General features: G+C 40.8%; 1 protein-coding gene across 8 annotated transcripts in view; it reads left to right on the top strand.

Annotated features, from left to right (window-relative positions):
• The window catches only part of LOC104608881 (uncharacterized), a 62,933-nt gene that overhangs the window by 39,701 nt on the left and 2,629 nt on the right, over positions 1-20,603 (top strand). For 4 of the 8 annotated variants that reach the window (XM_088891675.1, XM_088891672.1, XM_088891674.1 and 1 more), the window contains 2 exons: positions 19,819-20,264; positions 20,502-20,595. In XM_088891675.1, coding sequence (XP_088747801.1) covers positions 19,819-20,264; positions 20,502-20,595 — 540 coding nt within the window. The remainder of the gene's footprint in view (positions 1-19,818; positions 20,265-20,501; positions 20,596-20,603) is intronic. The other 4 variants (XM_088891676.1, XM_088891673.1, XM_010275003.3 and 1 more) reach the window with 2 other exon arrangements.

Below are 20,603 nucleotides of genomic sequence, written 5' to 3'. Positions count from 1 at the left end.
CTTCTTTCCTTATCTTTGAGTATTCTGAGGTTTCTTTCTTCCCAAATCGTCCATATTACAGCAGCCCTTGCGCACCTCCACATCATCCTCCCCCTTTTTCTTGGCCACCTAGAGGTAAATGGACCAAAAAGCCTATCCAAGCTTCTCGGAGAAGTTCACCTGCAACCAAAAAGAGCAAAAATTCAATCCCAAATATAACCTGCAAAGGGACAAGAAATGAAAAAAGTGAAAAGTAGATTCATTGTCTAAATTGCACAAGATACACCTATTTGAAGAGAGGCACCAACCAGGTCTTTTCCTTTTGTAGCATGTCGCAAGTGTTAATTGCACCATGGTAAACTTCCTAGCAAAAAGCACCTACTTTGGAGGGGGCAGGACGGTTCTAGACTTCCTTAACTGGGAAAGAGACTGAAGGGGATTTTGGGGCAACCAAGGCATCAAAAAGGACGAGACACTAAAGACCCTTGAAGGATAACCAGTCCACACCCGAGAGTCTCCTCGACTACCGTGAAGGTACATCCCATCCAACAAGAGAAGGAGATTAGAAACATGAATCAATTCTGAGTCTCTAACATTTCTCTGAAAACCCAAATTCCACCCAAACCCCGAAAGCGAGGGAGAAGGAATTAAGAAGTCACAAATAGGTTTACCCTTGAGAGAAGATAAAGCAAACAAAGAGGGAAAAGAGAATTTCAATGGATTTTCACCCACCCAAAGATCTTCCCAAAATCTTACTTTATTTCCTAAGTTTTGGTCATACCTGGTGTGATTGAGGAAAAGCAAAAGGACCTTGTGGATTGATTTCCAAGGTGCAACTCTGGGTGCTCTACTAGAAACCCCAACATCGAATCCATTCTTAGAGAGCCCATGAATTCTAGCCACCACTTTTGCCCAAAGTCTATCTATTTCTTGCGGGAATCTCCATAGCCATTTCCCTAACAACGCCACATTTTTCTCCTTAATCCTTCCCAATCCCAAACCGCCATTCTTCTTCCCTCTACACACAATATCCCATATTCTAATCTTTTGATCCCTCTTCTCTTCCCCTGGTCCCCACAAAAAATCCCTTATGATCTTCTCTAATCTTTTGACAATGGGCCGATGCATATCAAACACTGAGAGAAAATAAACCGAAAGGTTTGCTAAAGTGGATTTAATAAGATTTATCCTACCCCCTAAGGAAATGTAGTTCCTCTTCCAAGTAGACAACTTCTCAAATATTTCCACTACTGGATCCTAGAAATTCAAAGATCTAGGATTAGCACCAAGAGGGAGACCTAAGTATTTCAAAGGCCAGTCGCTTGACCCACACCCTAGTTCTCTAGCCCAAATGTATATCTCCTCTTGACTCATGTTGATCCCTGCCACCACACTTTTGCTTAAGTTTACCTTTAAGCCTGTCACATTCTCAAAAAGCTTGACTAAAAGCCTTAGGTCTCTGGCACTTTGATCTCCCTCAGTTTCACAATTATCACTTGCAAACTGTAAATGGGCGACCACCACTTCCTCTTTTCCTATTCTCCATCCCTTGATTAACACCATCTCATCAGATTTTTAAACCATTCTACTAAAAACCTCAGCAATGAAGGTGAAGAGAAAAAGTGACAGCGGATCTCCTTGCCTTATACTCCTTAGAGCCCCAAAAACTCTGACTACCCCATTTACCACAATTGAAAACTAGCAAGACTGTAGGCAGCCTTTTATCCAGTTGCCCCATCTCCTTCCAAACCCACATTTCTCCATCACTTATATCAAAATCTCTTAGTCCACACAATCATAGGCTTTTTCTAGATCCAGTTTGCACACAATCCCCTTTTCTTCTAGATTTTCTGAAGTCCTCATGCACTCGTTTGCAATAAGTATCTGATTTGCAATTTGCCTTTCTTGAATGAAGGCCCCTTGGAAGTGTGAGATAATCGATGGGAGGGCCTTTTTCAAATGGAGGGATAGGACTTTGGCTAAAATCTTATATTGACTTGTCACCAAACTAATTGGCCTAAAGTCCTTGGGGTGGCACGCATCCGCTTTTTTTGGAATCAAAGCAATAAAAGTAGCATTTACTCCCCTACTAACACACCTCTCATGAGGTCTCATCCAAACTAGTTCGCATTTGTGAAAGGGAGGCAAATTATTGACAGCATTTTAATAGCAAATGAATGCGTGGAGGAAAGAAAACAAAAAGGCAAGTTTGGAGTAATAGTAAAGCTTGATTTGGAGAAGGCTTATGACAAAGTAAACTGGGACTGTCTCCCAGAAATATTATATTGGAAAGGTTTTGGTAAAAGATGGTTGAGCTGGATCAAAGGTTGCAACTTGCATTAGTTCTGATTGGTTCTCACTTTTGGTAAATGGCGAATCAAAAGGTTATTTCAAGGCTATAGAGAAGATGGGCTGAAAGGCCCATAGGCTGTTTGTCTTTTTTATCTTTTATGTTCTTTGCTGTAATGGGCCTTAATTTGGGCTTTTTTCTTTCTTATGTTATGTTTTTTAATTTTCTACCCAACTAGGGGCCTCTCTGTAAATTACTAAAGTTTAACTTAATGAAATGGAATTAGGGGTGTAAGAGAGGAGGTTATGTTCGAAAATCTCTCTCTCTGAACCCCAGTTGCTGCCACCTTCTTCTTCTTCTTCTTCTTCTTCTTCTTCTTCTCTCGCAACCTGATTTCTGCTACTTTCTTTTGATTTTCTGCAACTTTTTAAACAGTCATTTCCTTTCAAAAGGCTGTTTTTCTTCTTGGTATCAGAGCAGGCTCGACTTTTCCCTCTTTTCACCTCTTTTTTCCCATACACAGTGTGTATGGAGAACTGAATCGTATGAATAGTTAAAGAAACCTATTTCAGCCCAGTTGTTAGTGGTTTCTAGAGAGAAGGGGACTGGTTTTGTCATCCTCCTGACAGATTCAGGTGTGTTGCCCGAAACCCTAATTTTCTGGAGAAATCTGATTGCAGGCCCCATAGGGAGTTTGACCTAGGCACTTAGTGACTGAGGGTCTTCTCATCCTTCATCTTGAAGATCGAATCAAGTGGATTGGTGTTCTGTGAAGCCTACAAGGAGCGGCTGAGATTTCTCTGTTTCTCTCGGCTTCTAGGTGTGACGCATTTGTTGTTATTCGAAGTTGTTAGAAGTTATTTTCGAAGTATTTAAGAAGATGAACCCTTCAGAAGTTGAAAACAAGCATGTTGCTGAATCTGGATAGGTTCCGGGAGCCTCTGTAGACTCTCTACTGGCTGTGATCACAGTCAAGTTGGATGGAACTAATTATCTAGCTTGGTCACAATCAGTAAAAATTCATATCTGCAGTAGAGGCAAATGGGGTTTTATCTTCGGGAGCAAGAAGGTTCCTTTGGAAGATGATCCATCATATGAAAAGTGGATGTAGGAAAATTATACGGTTATTGGATGGCTTGTGAACTCAATGCAACCGTAGATTAGTCAGCACTATTTGTGGATGAATTCAGCAAAGGAAATTTGGGATAGTGTTGCTGAAACCTATTCCCAGAAATTAAATGTGGCTAGGGTTTACAAGCTGAGAAGTGATGTGACGAATTTGAGACAAGGGGAGAAACCATTAGCTGTGTATTTCTCAATACTGAAGTCTTTATGGCAAGAAATTGCTTTGATAGAAGCTGTAGCCTGGGACACCACTATGCTAAGACCTACAGGAAACTTATTGAGAGAAATAGGGTGTTTGAGTTTTTGATAGGGCTGAATCTAGAGTATGACTTCACAAAGCAAAATATTTTATCAAAGGATAGTGTTTCACTGTCTCAAGCCTATGCCTTGGTAAGTAGTGAAGAAAGCAGGAGACTTGTCCAGGTCTAAGGGGCTGGTCTAAATGATCACTTTGCTAATATGGGAGTGAAACCCAAGGAAGTTGCATGGACTCCAAGTAGCTCAGGGAAGAAAGAAATTATTTGTGAGTACTGTAAGAAGCCAAAACACACTAAAGACAAGTTTTGGAAATTGCATCCTGAGCTTCTTCCTCTTTGGTTTCAAAAGAAGACTGACAATATGAAGACAGGGAGTGTCAATATTGCTGCTGGTCCAGATAGTGACAGATACCAAACTGAAGAGATGACTGCTAGTGAGCAGTTAGCAGCTATGAAGGCGGAATATGAGAAGTTTGGGAGGATGACCAGTCACCTAGAGGGTGTGGCCTCTTCTTCCAACCCTCTAGGAAATTCAGTCTCTTCTGCATTTGCTCATTCAGGTATACGGGCTTCTGCCAATCATGCAACTATTTCAGGTAATTGTAGGATCCCTTGGATTATTGATTCTGGTCCTTCTGATCATATGACCAGCCTTTTTACTTTGTTTGTTTCTGATGATTTACTTCCTGGCCGTGACAAAATCACCCTAGTCGATGGCTCTCTTGCCCCTATCTCCGGCAAGGGAACCATCAAGGCTACAGATTCCTTGTACTTCCTTCTGCTCTTCATGTACCCAAGCTAAATACAAATTTGTTATCTGTAAGTAGCTTAACTAAGTCATTGAACTGCTGTGTAACCTTCTTTCCTTCCTACTGTGTTTTTCAGGATTTGGAGTCTCAGAAAGTGATTGGGAGTGGCCATGAAGCGAATGAAATATATCTGCTGGACACTCCTAGACAGAGCCATGAACAACCTGAAAAAGCTGCTTTTGGGTCTACATCTATAGAGTCCATCAGTCGAGTCATGTTATGTCATTTTCGTTTGGGTCATCTTTCTTTTTTCTGCATTAAGTCATTTATTCCCAAAACTGTTTAAGGGAATTAGTCTGTCCAGTCTTCATTGTGAGTCGTGTGAATTGTCAAAACATTGTAGAAGTAGTTATCCTTTGAGTAATAAAAGATCTTCTTCTCCTTTTCATATTGTGCACTCTGATGTGTGGGGGCCTTACCACTTATCTTCTATGGGTGGCTACAAATATTTTATCTTGTTCATTGATGACTTTTCTTGGTTCACTTGGATATTTTTGATGAAGTCTCGTGATGAAGTTCCCAGACTTGTGAGGCAATTCCATGAATTTGTCCTAACCCAGTTTAATACCAGAATTAAAATTTTCAGATCTGACAATGCAAAAGAATATTTTGAGAAAAACCTGACCTGCTATCTTACTGATTTGGGGGTTATTCACCAAATCTTCTGTGTTAGGACCCTAGAACAGAATGGAGTTGCTGAAAGAAAAAATAGGCATATTGTTGAAGTTGCAAGAAGTATTCTATTTGCCTCACATGTCCCTACAAAATTTTGGGGTGATGCTGTTCTCACTGCAACCTACCTAATCAATCGTATGCCATCTAGGGTTTTAGGGTTTAAGTCTCCCTTTAGTCTTCTTCATCTGGGCAAGGATCTTTTTCCTATTCCTCTTCGTATCTTTGGCTGCACTTGTTATGTACATATCTCAAGTGTCCAGAGACAAATTTGAACCAAAAGCTCACAAGTGTATCTTCCTTGGTTATTCTCCCACACAAAAGGGTTACTGTTGTTTTGATCCGAAGACTGGAACTCAGTATGTCTCCATGGATGTTACTTTTGATGAGCTCTCTTCCTTTTATGATTCTTCTCAGGAGAGGCAATGTCCAAAGGGGGAGAATTTGTCACAGTTGTTTGCTCTTCCCCTTCCTGTCCTAGTTGAGTCTTCTGTTGAGACTCTTCCTCCTTCAAATGAGTCAAGGGAGGATCAGTCATTTCATTCTCATTCCAGTGTTTCTATCCCTCCTCCTTTACCTCCTCGTCCTCTTTTTAATCCCAGGTTGTACCAAAGGCAGAGAACCAGAAATAAGCAGATTGTTTCCCCTACAGCACATGAGCCTCCTGCACTTCTAGTCACAGAAGAGACAACAGGTACTGATACAACCCCTTTGGAGTCATCCTTCCCAGACCTTGATGTCCCCATTGCTATTAGGAAAGGAAAAAGGAAGTGTACTGCACATTGCATTTCCAAACACCTTTCTTATATTTGCTCTCTCATTCATATTTTGCCTACCTTTCTTTTGTTGCTTCAAACCCAATTCCCAGGTCTATGTTAGAAGCTCTTACTATTCCAGAATGGAGGGATGCTATGAGAACAGAAATTGATGCCCTGCACAAGAATGAAACTTGGAAAGTGGTTGATTTTCCTGAAGGGAAGGATCTAATAGGTTGTAAGTGGGTTTTTACTATTAAATATCATGCTGATGGCACCATTGAAAGGTACAAGGCTAGGCTGGTTGCTAAAGGTTATACTCAGACATATGGGATTGATTATCTGGAGACCTTTTCTCCTATTGCCAAGATGACTTCTGTGAGAGTTCTGTTATCTCTGGCTGCACACTCAGACTGACCACTTTATCACTTGGATGTAAAGAATGCTTTTCTGAATGGAGAGTTACATGAGGAGGTCTATATGTCTCTTCCTCTAGGGATGTATGAAACATATATGAAAGGGAAGGTTTGCAGGCTGAAGAAATCTCTTTATGGACTTAAACAGTTCCCTAGTGCATGGTTTGAAAGGTTTAGGGCTGCCCTTGTTAGCTTTGGCTATGTACAAACACAGTCTGATCTTACCCTCTTTGTAAAGAGGAGAGGATCCTTAGCCGTTTACCTGATTGTGTATGTTGATGATATTGTTGTGACTGGTAATGATGTATCAGGGATTAATGATCTCAAATCCTTCCTTCATACAGAGTTTGAGATCAAAGATCTGGGGGAATTGAGATACTTTCTTGGCATAGAAGTTGCTAGATCCAAGGATGGGATCCTTATCTCTCAAAGAAAGTATGTACTTGATTTACTCTCTGAAACAAGAAAGATGGGTGCTAGACTAGTTGCTACTCCTATTGAGATGAGTCATAAACTCTCTGCCTCAGATGGAATATTGTTGGAAGATAAGGGAGTCTTCCAGAGACTACTTGTAAAACTTCTCTATCTATGGATGACTCAACCAGACATTGCATATGCTGTCAGTTGCATTAGTCAGTTTATGCATGCTCCTAGGGATACTCACATGGCAGCAGCAGAGCGAATTCTGTGTTATTTGAAGGGTTCCCCTGGAAAGGGAATTCTATTTGCTAAGCATGGGTATATGAAACTTGAAGCGTACACAGATGTTGATTGGGCCGGAAACATTGATGACAAAAGATCTACCTCTGGGTACTATAGCTTGGTGGTAGGTAATATTGTTTCTTGGAGAAGCAAGAAACAATCAGTTATTGCTCGGTCTTCAGCCGAAGCTGAATACAGAGCCATGGCTCATGGAGTTTCTGAACTATTATGGCATAGATCCTTGATAGAGGAACTGGGTATTGAGCATGATAAGCCAATGGTGTTATACTGTGATAATCAGGTTGCCATCAACATTGCTCACAATCCAGTACAACATGACAGAACTAAACATATTGAAGTTGACAGACACTTCATTAGAGAAAGAGTAGCTTCTGGAGAGGTGTGTCTACCTTTCATCACTTTTGAAGGACAGTTAGCTGATTTCCTCACCAAGGGCATTCCCAAAGCTAAACTTCAGCATGATACTGGCAAGCTTGGCATGATTGACATCTATGCTCAGCTTGAGGGGGAGTGTAGAGAAGATGGGCCGAATGTACTATAGGCTGTTTATCTTTTTTATCTTTTATGTTCTTTGCTGTAATGGGCCTTAATCTGTGCTTTATTCTTTCTTATCTTATGTTTTTTAATTTTCTGCCCAACTAGGGGCCTCTCTGTAAATTACTAAAGTTTAACTTAATGAAATGGAATTAGGGGTGTAAGAGAGGAGGTTATGTTCGAAAATCTCTCTCTGAACCCCAATTGCCGCCACCTTCTTCTTCTTCTTCTCTCTTCTTGCAACCTGATTTCTGCTATTTTCTTTTGATTTTCTGCAACTTATTTAAACAGTCCTTTCCTTTCAAAAGGCTGTTCTTCTTAGTAGAGGATTAAGGCAGGGGTGTCCTCTCTTCCCCCTACTTTTTACATTTGTAGTTGATATTTTCAGTTTCTTATTGGAGAAGGCAAAGGGACAGTCTTTGCTTAAAGGTTTTGGAGTAGGGAGAGAAGAGGCCCAAGTTTCCAATCTGATGTTCGCAGATGACATCATTCTTTTCTTTGAAGCAGATGACTACAACATACACAACTTGAAGTGGGTGATTATTTGTTTCAAAGAGGTGACAGGGCTGAAGGTAAATTTGGCAAGAAGCAGTTTGGTAGGCCTGAATGCAAATGATGAAATTCTAAAAAGTTTCAAGGAAGTATTAGGCTTCAAATTGGAAAAGTTACCAATATCATATCTAGGGATGCCTCTTGGAGGAAACCTGAGAAGCCATTTTTTTTGGGATCTGGTGATTAAGAAATGTGAAAAAAGACACTACTTGGAAAAATGTTGTCTCTTAAAAGGTGATAGGATTACCATTATAAAAACATCTCTGGCTAATTTGCCAACATACTTCCTATCTGTTTTTAGTGTCCCAATTAAAATAAAAAACAAGATAGAGAAACTCCAGCAAGATTTCTTATAGGATGGTGGAAATGAAAAGTCTTGCCATTTAGTAAAGTGGAATCAGGTTTGTAAAACCAAGGAAGGTGGAAGACTAGGAATTGGTCATATCAAAGAGAGGAATGAAGCCTTACTTGGGAAATGGCTTTGGAGATTTCCTACTGAAACAGGAACCACTTGGACTTCCATTATCAGCAGCAAGTACGGGAGAATCTCAAATGAATGGGATAGCAAAGTCCACTTGAACCGAATGACAGCAAACAATCCCTGGAAAGGTATTTCTTCAGCTTTTTATTTATTCATTCCTTTTATTAGATATAAAGTGGGAAATGGAAATCGGATTAAATTTTGGACTGACCTTTGGTGGGGAGACAGAACCTTAGCTAGTGCTTTTTCAACCTTTCTCGTTCCAAAGAAGACACAATTTCCTCTTGCCTCATTCCTTCTTCTTCTGGATTTAACTGGAACCTAAACCTAAGAAGACATCTGAGAGAAGTAGAAGTAGATGAGCTCAGAAACCTCTTGCATCACCTTAGAGAGGTCTTTCTCCAACTACCCCTGACCAAAGAGTTTGGTCCCTTAACCCTGCTGGAAAGTTCATCCCGAGTTCCTTTTTCAAGGCTCTAGTGTCAAGTGTATGTGACCCTAACTTCCTCTTCCAAGAATCTGTGGTGTTCCAGTGTCCCCTCAAAATTGTTGTGTGGGAGGCTTGCCTAAAGAAAATAAACACCTATGATACCTTACAGAAAAAAATTCAAAGGCAAGTGGTGCATTTCCCCACATGCTTGTCCTCTGTGCCTAAATGACAGAATCAGCAAATCACCTTCTTCTACACTGTACTGTAACCAAGAAGATTTGGTACCATTTCATCAGAATGGTTGATATCAAGTGGGTTTTTCCCCACATGCTTGTCCTCTGTGCCTAAATGATGGAGAATCAGCAAATCACCTTCTTCTACACTGTACTGTAACCAAGAAGATTTGGTACCATTTCCTCAGAATGGTTGATATCAAGTGGGTTTTTCCTAAACAGGTAGTGGAGGCAATGTGGCAATGGAAAGGTACAAGTTTAGGTACAAGAGGAAATCTGTATTGGAGATTGGTAGTTCATGCTGTCATGTGGGGTGTTTGGGAAGAAAGAAACAACAGGGTGTTTGAGAATAAAGCCAAAACTGTAGAAGATCTGATCTCCTCTATTACTTTCCACTACAATCCTTGGGCTGTAAATTCTGGAGATTTTGCTGGACTTTTTTGGATGATCTCCTGCAAAATCTAAAGGAAATCCTTGTCATCCCCAAGACAGGATATTCTCATCTTTGTTTTAAAAGGAAGGAAAGGATGGCGAGATTAAGTTTTGACAGGAGTGCTCAAGGTTCTTCTAGTGTAGCAGGGGTTGGAGGTATAGTCCAGGATAGAGACGGGAACATATGTTGGGCTTTTAGTGGACCGATTGGTTGTGCTAATTATACAAAGGCAGAAATAGTAGCAGCCCTCATGGGACTTCAGTATGCTAAAATGTTATGAATTTCCTCCCTACCTATTGAAGGTGATTCATCCAATACGATAAGATGGCTAAAAGAAAAAGACAGCGGGCCTTGGAGTTTGGCTCATTTCTTGGCAGAAGCTAGAGACATCTTGGATTCAATGCAGGTTAAATTTAACTGGATTCCCAGGTGTGAATAAACCTAGTTGTTTCTAGGTCAAAGTAGAGAAGAAAGAAGAAAGAAGAAAGAAAAGAGAAAGAAGAAGGAGAGGAGAAAAGTATTCGGCCAGACTAGAAGAGAGGATGTACAAAAGTACCTCTCCTAGCCGACCCACTTGACTTTTATTCATGAAAACTTGAGTTACAAGAAAGACAATTTTGTCCCTCATAGAAGATGGGACACATAACTTAAACTCAGATACAATAGACATTTCACTTTCAATAAGATACACCAGAATGACCAAAATACCCCTGACTCGAGCATTCTAACACTCCCCCTCAAGCTGGAGAGTATATATCATATAGTCCCAGCTTGTTACAAATGTAATCTATTCTTCCCCGAGATAATCCTTTTGTGAAGATATCTGCCCACTGATTTCCTGAGCTCACATGAGATGTAGTTATTACCCCACTTATCACTTTCTCTCTCACAAAGTGACAATCCACCTCAATATGTTTAGTTCTTTCATGGAAGACCGGATTGGATGAGATGTGAACAGCAGCTTGGTTATCACAGTATAGTTTCATGGGTTTGTTAATTGAGAAACCCATCTCCTGTAGTAGGTTCTTCAGCCATACTAGTTCACATGTGGTATGGGCCATAGCCCTGTACTCTGCTTCCGCACTACTTCTTGCCACCACTGTTTGCTTCTTGCTCTTTCAAGTTACAAGATTGCCACCAAGGAAGGTACAATACCCAGTGGTTGACCTCCTGTCTGATATAGAGCCAGCCCAATCAGCATCTGTGTACCCTACTATCTCAAGAGGTCCTCCTTTTTGGTATAACAGACCACGACCTGGAGCACCCTTTAGGTACCTAACAATTCTCAGAACAGCTTCCCAGTGAGGAACCCGGGGATGTTGCATAAACTGACTCACCACACTCACAGCAAATGATATATCTGGTCGGGTAATGGTCAGGTAGTTCAACTTTCCCACCAACCTTCTGTATCTTCCAGGATTATCAAACTCATCACCTACATCCACACTTAACTTGGCATTGAGTTCCATAGGAGTCTCTGCTGGTTTAGCACCTAACAACCCTGTTTCTTCAAGTAGATCAAGAACATATTTCCTCTGGCATAGGTTGATCCCCTGTTTTGACCTCACAACTTCTATTCCTAAGAAATACTTTAGCTTCCCCAGATCTTTCGTATTGAAGTGGTCCTGTAAGAATTTTTTTAGCCTGTCAATTCGATTGTTGTCACTTCCAGTTATGACAATATCATCCACATACACGACTAGATTTTTCCATCTTTCGAGTTATAGATAAACACGGAATGATCAACCTGACACTGTTTCATCCCAAAGGCCTTCACCACTTCACTGAACCTGCCGAACCATGCATGTGGAGATTGTTTCAGTCTATAGATTGCCTTTTTGAGCCTGCACACCTTACCAGCCTCCCCCTGAGCAACAAACCCTGGTGGTTGCTCCATATACACCTCCTCAACAAGATCACCATGTAGGAAGGCATTTTTGATGTCAAGTTGTAGGAGAGGCCAATCATACATAGTAGCCAATGAGATCAACACCCGAACTGAACCAATTTTAGCCACAGGAGAGAATGTCTCCATATAGTCCACACCATATAACTAAGAATAGCCCTTGGCCACTAGCCGTGCCTTCAATCGTTCCACACTGCCATCAGGAAGATGCTTCACTGTATAGACCCATTTACACCCAACAGTGTGCTTACCAGGAGGAAGGATGGTGAGTTCCCACGTATGATTATGTTGTAGAGCAGAGAGTTCTTCTTCCATGGCTTGTCGCCACCCTGGAGAGGCAAGGGCTTCCTGTACAGTCTTGGGAATGGGAACTGAAGAGAGTAATGATATAAACTTGCAATGGGAAGCAGAAAGGTGAGCAGTGGAAACATAGTCTGAAATGGGATGAGAAGTACAAGTACGTTTACCTTTCCGCAAAGCAATAGGGAGATGAAGATCTGAGGGAGGAGCAGTAGCAGGATCTGTCGACGGGTGCTGAAGTGGAGGAGGAGCCGAAGCACTTCTGCGAGTATACACTTGAGTAATTGGCGGCCTCTCTGTAGTAACCGGCATATGATGTGCATCTGCAGTAGGAGTGGGAGCTACGGGAAGGGGGTCCACAACCGGAATAGGAAGAGGAACCACAGAGGGAGAAGAAGAGACCCTGACATTGGAGAAAAAAGGAACTGATTCAAAGAAGGTGACATCCGGGCACACAAACGATTTATGAAACTTAGGGTTATAACACTTGTACCCTTTCTGAGTCCTTGAGTAGCCAAGAAAAATACACTTCGTAGCCCGAGCATCTAGCTTGTCTACACGAGGCCCCAATTGCTGAACAAAACAAACACAACCAAAGACTCTTGGGGTGAGAGGAAAGGGAGACAAAGTGGGAAACAACACGGAGAAAGGGGATTGACTTCCAAGGATTGACATGGGCATCCGATTTATCAAAAAACAGGATGTAAGAACAACATCACTCCAAAAGTGCTTTGGGACATGCATATTGATCATCAAGGACCGAGCAGTTTCAAGAAGATGTCTATTTTTCCGTTCAGCTACACCGTTTTGTTGTGGGGTGTAGGCACAAGAAGTTTGATGAATTATTCCATGATGTTCTAGGTATTGCTGAAATGATGAGGAGATGTATTCTTTGGCATTATCGGAGCGAAGTATTTTCATATTAACACCAAACTGAGTGCGTATTTCAGCATGAAATTTCTGAAAAATAGAGAACAATTCACTACGGTCTTTCATAAGATAGATCCATGTCATCCTTGAAAAGTCATCAACAAAGATTACAAAATACTTAAACCCATTGTATGACACCACTTTAACTGAACCCCATACATCAGAATGAACTAAAGCAAAAGGACTTGAGACACGACTATCAATTCTTGGACTAAATTAGACTCGATGATGTTTTCCCAACTGACATGACTCACAATCTAATGATGAAAGATGACTCAAGGAAGGAACTAGCAGCTTCAAAGCCTTGAGAGAGGGATGACCAAGTCTGCAGTGCCATTAGAGAGGAGTAAGAGACGACTGAAAAGCCAATGGAGGGCCACCACCATCAAGGTAATACAAACCACCGCTTCATGCCCTCCACCAATCTTCGTCCCCATCTTGAGATCCTGAAACACACAAGAAGAAGGATAGAAGGTTACAGAACAATTAAGGGACTTGGTTAATCTACTAACAGACATAAGGTCAAAAGGGAACTTAGGAACATATAAAACAGATGCTAAAGACAATGAGAAGAGATCAACATCACCAACACCACAAATAGGAGATGTAGAGCCATTAGCAAGTGTAGCTGTCTGAGATGTGGAGGTGCGAGAAAGGGAAGAAAATACATCAGGAGTCCCAGACATATGGTCTGAGGTGCCAGAATCAATGATCTAGGGTGAGGCTTTGGAAGCTAAACAAGTCATACCTAAATGGGAAAGTGTAGCTGTGTTCTGCTGAGATGTTTGAAGGAACTGCTCATATATTGCCCGTGGTACACTCACCATTTCCTGCCCGGAAGCACAAGTGGGTGTGGAGGGGGTTGGTGCAGTTTGCTGGCTTTCAGTAATTGTGCTACTACTTTTAGATGTAACATGGTTAGCCCAAGTGTTAGGTGGACCACGCAAATCATAACAGAAATTAATTGTGTGCCCCTCTAAGCCACAATGTGTACATTTTCTCTGAGCATTACCCCTTCCTTTTCCACGGCCTCCCCCTGACTCACGGCCTCCAGTCCGGCCACTGGCCCAGTTAAACATGTGTCCACCACGGTTGCTTGGAGGGCCACTGATGTCACCACCACTTCTACTTCCACGACTACTCCCTTTAGTCACTACCAAACCAGATCTATCAGAGAAGGAAGAATGTTCCACTGGATCAATGGATGTCCTCTTAAGACGAGCAAAAACTTCTTCAAGTGAGGGGAGAGCTGATCCCCCCAATATCTGTGCTCTGACAAGCTCATACTCAGCCTTCAAGCCCACAAGAAACCTAGTCACATCAAGTTGTTCATGTTGCTGCTGTTGGATCTGGACATCTGGTGTGAGAGGGTGATACACATTTAGCTCATTGCGGATGTTTCTCAAACTTGCATAATACTCTTCTAAGCTTTGACTTTCTTGCTTCAAATTGAAGTACTCTTGGTATAACTGATATACCCTAGTTGTGTTGTCTTGTCCAGAGTACAACTTTTTAGCATGATCCCAGATCTCTTTGGCTGTATCTAGGAACATGAAGTTCACACTAATCTTTGGTTCCATGCTGTTCCAAAGCCATGTCATTATCTGTGCATCATCTTGTTCCCAATCACTGAACCCAGGAGAATCAGAGGAAGGTTTCTCTTCCCTCACATGTTTTACTTTCCTCTTGGCCTTCAAGAACACCTCCACAGATTTTGCCCATGGTATATAGTCCTCACCATTCAACTTGATGGATGTCATTTGAACACTTAGATAATCTGAAGAGAGCATGATGCCTGTTTTGTTGTCATTCCCAACAACAGTTGAAGCCATCTCAATTATGTCTCCTCTGAATATACACCACAATTTCACACTTGTCACAAGACTTATCTCACTTACAATACCACCAACCCACTTTCTTCAACTGCACATTACACACTACACTCTAAAGCTGAAATCATTCAGTCAACACATCAAACACTTGGACTGCACACTGCAGGACCATTTACCACCAACACACCACTACTGAAATTACTCAGTCATTTCATCGAACACTTGTTCTGCAAACTGCAGAACTGATTACACACAAGGTCTAGGGGTTCACTTTTAAGCATTTAAAAAAAAAAAAACATAGATATGCCAGCCACCACAACACAATCAACACCACACCACTGCTGTCGTGGACATCAGCAGTCTACCACTCTTCTTTCAGCACACATGTGAGCAAGAAAACACAAAAAAACATGACTGATATGTGTATCAGTTTCACCCAGCACCACAGCAACTAACTTTCGATGCACACAAAAAAAATCAGCATTCACAATCCATTTCTGAACACACGACAGCAGTGTCCATACCTGTATACGACTAGCCCTCTTCGTACACTGAATAGAGGGTCTAGTATACCACTTCAACGACCACCACAGCACCGGCCAGAGGCATTCTCACCTCCAGGCCCTCAAAACGACAACTCCTTTTCAGCCCTTTATCGAGTCTTCAATCAGATCAGCTGTAGGATGAAAAAACCTACTGTGAAGCTGGCGGCGAACCCAGGAAGAAGACAGCAGCAAGAAAAAAAAAAAAAAAAACGAACACCAGACCTTAATGCTTTGATACCATGTGAATAAACCCTAGTTGTTTCTAGGTCAAAGTAGAGAAGAAGAAAGAAGAAAGAAAAGAGAAAGAAGAAGAAGAAGGAGAGGAGAAAAGTATTCGGCCAGACTAGAAGAGAGGATGTACAAAAGTACCTCTCCTAGCCGACCCACTTGACTTTTATTCATGAAAACTTGAGTTACAAGAAAGACAATTTTGTCCCTCATAGAAGATGGGACACAACTTAAACTCAGATACAATAGACATTTCACTTTCAATAAGATACACCAGAATGACCAAAATACCCCTGAATCGAGCATTCTAACACTAGGGAACTGAACACTGTAGCAGATGGGTTAGCTAAATTTGATGCTCATAGAGATTACTTTTTTAGTGATAGTGTTCTACCTTTTTAATCTTTATCTGCTTTGCTTTGGTGTACATTTTCTCATGTACCACCTTTCATTGCACCCTTATTTTATTTGATCTTTCTATTTCACAAGTTAGAAATTTGAGAGCAATTTTCTGTTGTTTTGAAGGTGCTCCTTCAGCTTTTCATGTTTGTTGAGTTTTGGGTTGATATAACATGTTTTTTATTTACATAGTATAGTTAGTGAGTTATTGGGCCTTAGGCCCATTAGTTTATGTTTTAAGTTAAGAGTGTTTTTAAGTTCTCACAAGTAACTGACTTACTAAGGGCATACTTGTCTTTGTACTCTCTTTTATTTATGAGTATATAATCTAATGAAAGGGGTGGTCGGACCTAATTCTGAGCTTGTCCCATTCTCTTCTATCTCTCTTCTCTCTCTTTCTCAGTTGAATCTTTTCATCTCTTTCTTTTCTTCTTTATTTTACATTTTTTATATCAAAACAGGTTGTCCAAACTTTTCTACTATGTCGATCTCTATAAGAGCACTTTGTTTGGTGCTGAGACTTGAGACCAACAATTTTTTTTTTTTTTTTTAATTTCTTGTGTTGAGTTCTTGGGCTGTTTTATTGACATTTCCCTCATTCTTATCTGAGTTTTGTGTTGGATATTAGGCAGTTTTTTTGCCTTAATCGAGAGGTTGGATAGGAGATTTGTGGGTTGGAAAAATCACTTCCTTTGATTAGGTAGTGGCGTCACATGTGCAAATTAAGATGCCAGCTTTGATAGAGAAGAGGTTGTAGAAAATTTGAAGAGCTATTTTGTGGAATAGGAGGGAAGACAAGAGGAAGTTCCATCTTGTTAAATTGTCTTGAGTCTATCAGCCAAAAGTAGGAGGGTTGGGTTTTAGGAATGTGGGTCTCACAGAGAAAGCATTTCATGGTAAGCGGTTATAGAGGAGTTTGAATCTGCCCCCCACCGAATTGCACTGCAAAAACGTCCCACATCATTAGAAGACGCCGCGTGTCCACCCACACGCATGCGCCTCAACCTCGTGAGGAGCTAATGGGACGGCCGTTAGCACCTTCACCCAAAAAAGTGAGTTTCCTTCTTTCGAGTTTGAATCTCAATCTTTCACTCCTATTGACCTGCCCTCTGAAACTCAGACCGCTCCATCTCCTCCTCCGCCGGATCTTTTCAAGAAATCCAATGCCGACGATCATTCCACCAGATACACCAGAACTCCCCATCCCTCTTATCTCAGATATTCTCAGATATGTTTTTTCTTTTAGTTTTTTAACTTGTTTTTGCAATAGAAAAAACGCAGAAGGAAGAATCGCCGGCAGATATTCTCGAATATGTTCTCTTCCTCCTGCAATATTCCACACTAAATTCACTGATTTGAGTTTAACCATGGAATGTCTCTGATTGGGTTGACACGCAGTGCAAAGACGAGCAAATTTCATGGTTATTTAAACCATAATAATTGTGTGAGTCAGACAGAGCACAATCGTTTTCGTGAGGGTTGGCTCTCTCAAAAAAAAAAAAAAAACAAAGATTAGAGGGTTGGCACTGAAGACCTCATAAACAAGTTCAAAACTTGATTTTGAGCCATGATGTGTTTCTGTACTTTAAAGGGAAATCAAGATTAGTTGGAGGTTGAGTTGCTTAAATTAATTCAGTTTGGCTTCCGTCAAGAAAAATGATGAATCCTTTTCCTATAGTTGTCCTTGTTGCTGATAATTTAGAGATAGAAACAAGCAGTTGGTTTGTCGAACTTAAAAGTTGCATTATCAAGACAAAGCGCTTTCTAGGGATGACATAAAAAGACATTGTTGTCATTGTTTCAAGCCTTTGAGTCCTAACCAGAGCCAATACCTGTATCTGTTGCAATTCTTCCCTTCTGCGTTTTTTCTATTGCAAAAAAAAATGTTAAAAAAACTGAGAAAAATATATTTGAGAATATCTGAGATGAGAGGGACGGGGAGTGTGTACCTCCGGTGTATCTACCGGAACGATCGTTGGCGTTGGATTTCTCGGCAAAATCCGACGGGGAAGGAGATGCAGTGGTCTGGGTTTCAGAGGGCAAGTTGATAGGAGTGAGAGACTGAGATTCGAACTTGAAAGAGAGAAACTCTCTTTTTTGGGTGAAATGGGAGATAACAGCTGTCCCATTAGCTCTGCACGAGGCTGAGGTGCATGCGTGTGGGAGGACACGTGGTGTCTTTTAATGGTGTGGGACGATTTTGGGGCACAAGTCGATGGGGGGGCAGATTCGAACTTGTTATAGAAGTTGCCTAGAGAGGAATCTGCCAAGTAGAGAAGAATTATAATGGTGAAATATATTGAAACTCTTTTTTAGTGGTCTTATTCGGTGGTTAACTCATCATATGGGTTTAGCTTTTGGAGATGTATTTTGAAGATATTTAGCAAGTATGGTCCACTCACAGGATGCAAAGTTGGGGATGGTGCTAAATCAGATTTCAGAAATATGTTGGAGTGATTTTGGTAAATACTGTGAGCATTGTCCAAGACTGCATTTGGTTTCTCCTCTGGTGAGGACAACCATAAAGATCTTTACTCTTTATGAGGTGGTTCAATGTTCTGGTTCCCCGTTTTCTGGATAGGGGAATAACCATGTGTTTCAACCTTCTTCAAAATCTCGATTGGACTCTTAATCCCTTATCATATAGGGGGGCTGTGCTTACTTGAAAAGAACATGATGGAAAGTGCACAGTTCACTTGTTTCATGCGGCCCTTGCTTGGGGTACTTAGTTCTTTGATGCCAACTGCATATTAGAGAGGTTTTTTCCTCCCAAGTCCAAAGATTGAAGCATTTATAAGGATGTTGTTCCTTCTTTTCATTTTTTTCTTTTTGATCAATAATTCCTTCTTTTCATTTTCACTCACACTTGTTCTGTTTCATGCTAGTTTTTGGCATTTTGGTTGCTTTTGGATATGGGGGACTTCTTACATTTTTTGACATAAGAATGGCCGTGTTATTTCTTTTTATTTGTTCCTGTATTTTTCTTGTTGAAAATATATGCAAGGTTCTTATGTTCAATTACATACAAATTATTATTTTTCAACATTTTTTTTTGCTTCATGGGGTTATACAATGGAGGGTAGCCTGTCCCCTATACCCATAACCTCCCAACCCTGGTGAAGTGGGAACCAGCCAGAGAACTTACCCACCGAGCCACCATCAGTTGGTTATTCTTTTTTAACATTATATAGATCATTTAATCATTCATTTGTGGAGAACTTTATATTTCTAAATAAGTATAAATGTTAAGAAAAGAAGCCAAGTCCTTGGCAGTAAGCCACCAGGGGGCTAAGTTTGTTCCAGTATTGCCTATTATGTGAGGCTAGCTCATGAGCTACACAATTTTCCAGATATTTCCACATACCTAAATCTAATCATATAAAAAAGAACCAAGTAAACTAGAAGTGTGCTTGAAATGAGGTTGTTTCAGTTGGCTCAATGGTCAACAATTGGAAGGGCTGATTCTTTGGCAAGATTAGGGGAAAATGGGCAGCAACTTTTTTGAGCTCAAATGTAAGGTTAATCTAAGAAAAGGGATAGGTAACGTACTTCCAGTCTATATATTGGGATGCATTATACTTTGTACATATTTGATTTTTTTTTTTATAAAAAAGAATAACACACTTCCAGTTAGGCAGTTACCTATAAAAAAGGGTCTGCTTAATGCCAGAATGAGTTGTCCCTTGCAAAAGACTACACAACAGTCTGCACATATCCTTCCACCAAGCTGTTTGATGTTTAGCTGAAAGGCCCTCCAAAGCCCATAAATAACTATCTGAAGCTCTGCTTCTTCACCTGCTGTAGAAACTCTTTGTCCTTTGTGGGGAACTTGAATAAACGTGTTGGCTTTTTATTGGATGATGCCACACACGGTTATCCTATGACATGGGAAATTCAAAGGTAGTAGGGTGAAATAGCTATGCTGTCATTGTTAAATGGTTTCTGTAATTCAGCTATAAAGGCACTGATGGTTTCTGAACTATTGGCAGGGGCCGAAAATGGAACCCACTTCGACGGAGGTTGGATAGTTATGACTACACTGTTGAGCAACATATAGTTGGATCTCTTCTTTTTACCCCCCTACTACTTTTACTACCTACAACTTCTGTTTTCTACATTTTTTTCACAATTATGAATACAACATCTAGTTGCATCTGTATATTGATTGAGGTCATTGTGTCAATCCTTCATGCTACACCTTATGCTAAAATTTTCATCTGGATGGTAAGACCAAGAAGATTTCCGTGCGGAATATGGTTCGAAATATTAACTGATCCAGGTAGTAAGGTGCTTGGTCATCCAGAGGTTGGATATATTGATGAAGACCATCCAGGATGTGGGAAGACTCCAGAAGACGGGACAAAACAGGAAGATGAAAAAAGATATGCAATTATGATTTCATTTCTTCGCAGCAACTTTTCAAATATAGGTACCGGTATTATTCTTAACATGGCTTGGTTGGGGAATCATGACAGGGCTTGTTCAAATAATTTTAAAGTATCTGTCATTTTTTGCCAAACACATGCATTTAATAGTGGGATCCTTTGTTTTGTCTAGAACATGTTAACACCTTAACTTGGGTTAGCATATTTCACTCTTTTGGGGTTAGATGCACCTTTCAGCATTCTGTCACTGTGGCTTTAATACTAATCAGAGTGGAAGTTTATTTCAGGACAAATCATTCTACCACACTACAGAGTTTTGTTTCATGGGGTTTCTCTGTCATCTGGTGCTTCACCTGCCTATGGACTTTTCACCGGAAGAAGGTAGGCTG

Source organism: Nelumbo nucifera, chromosome 7 (genome assembly GCF_055504915.1).
Source record: "Nelumbo nucifera cultivar China Antique chromosome 7, China Antique-T2T, whole genome shotgun sequence".
Taxonomy (NCBI): Eukaryota; Viridiplantae; Streptophyta; class Magnoliopsida; order Proteales; family Nelumbonaceae; genus Nelumbo; species Nelumbo nucifera.
The sequence above is the reverse complement of the archived record's forward strand: the minus strand, read 5'-3'. Positions and strand labels throughout refer to the sequence as shown.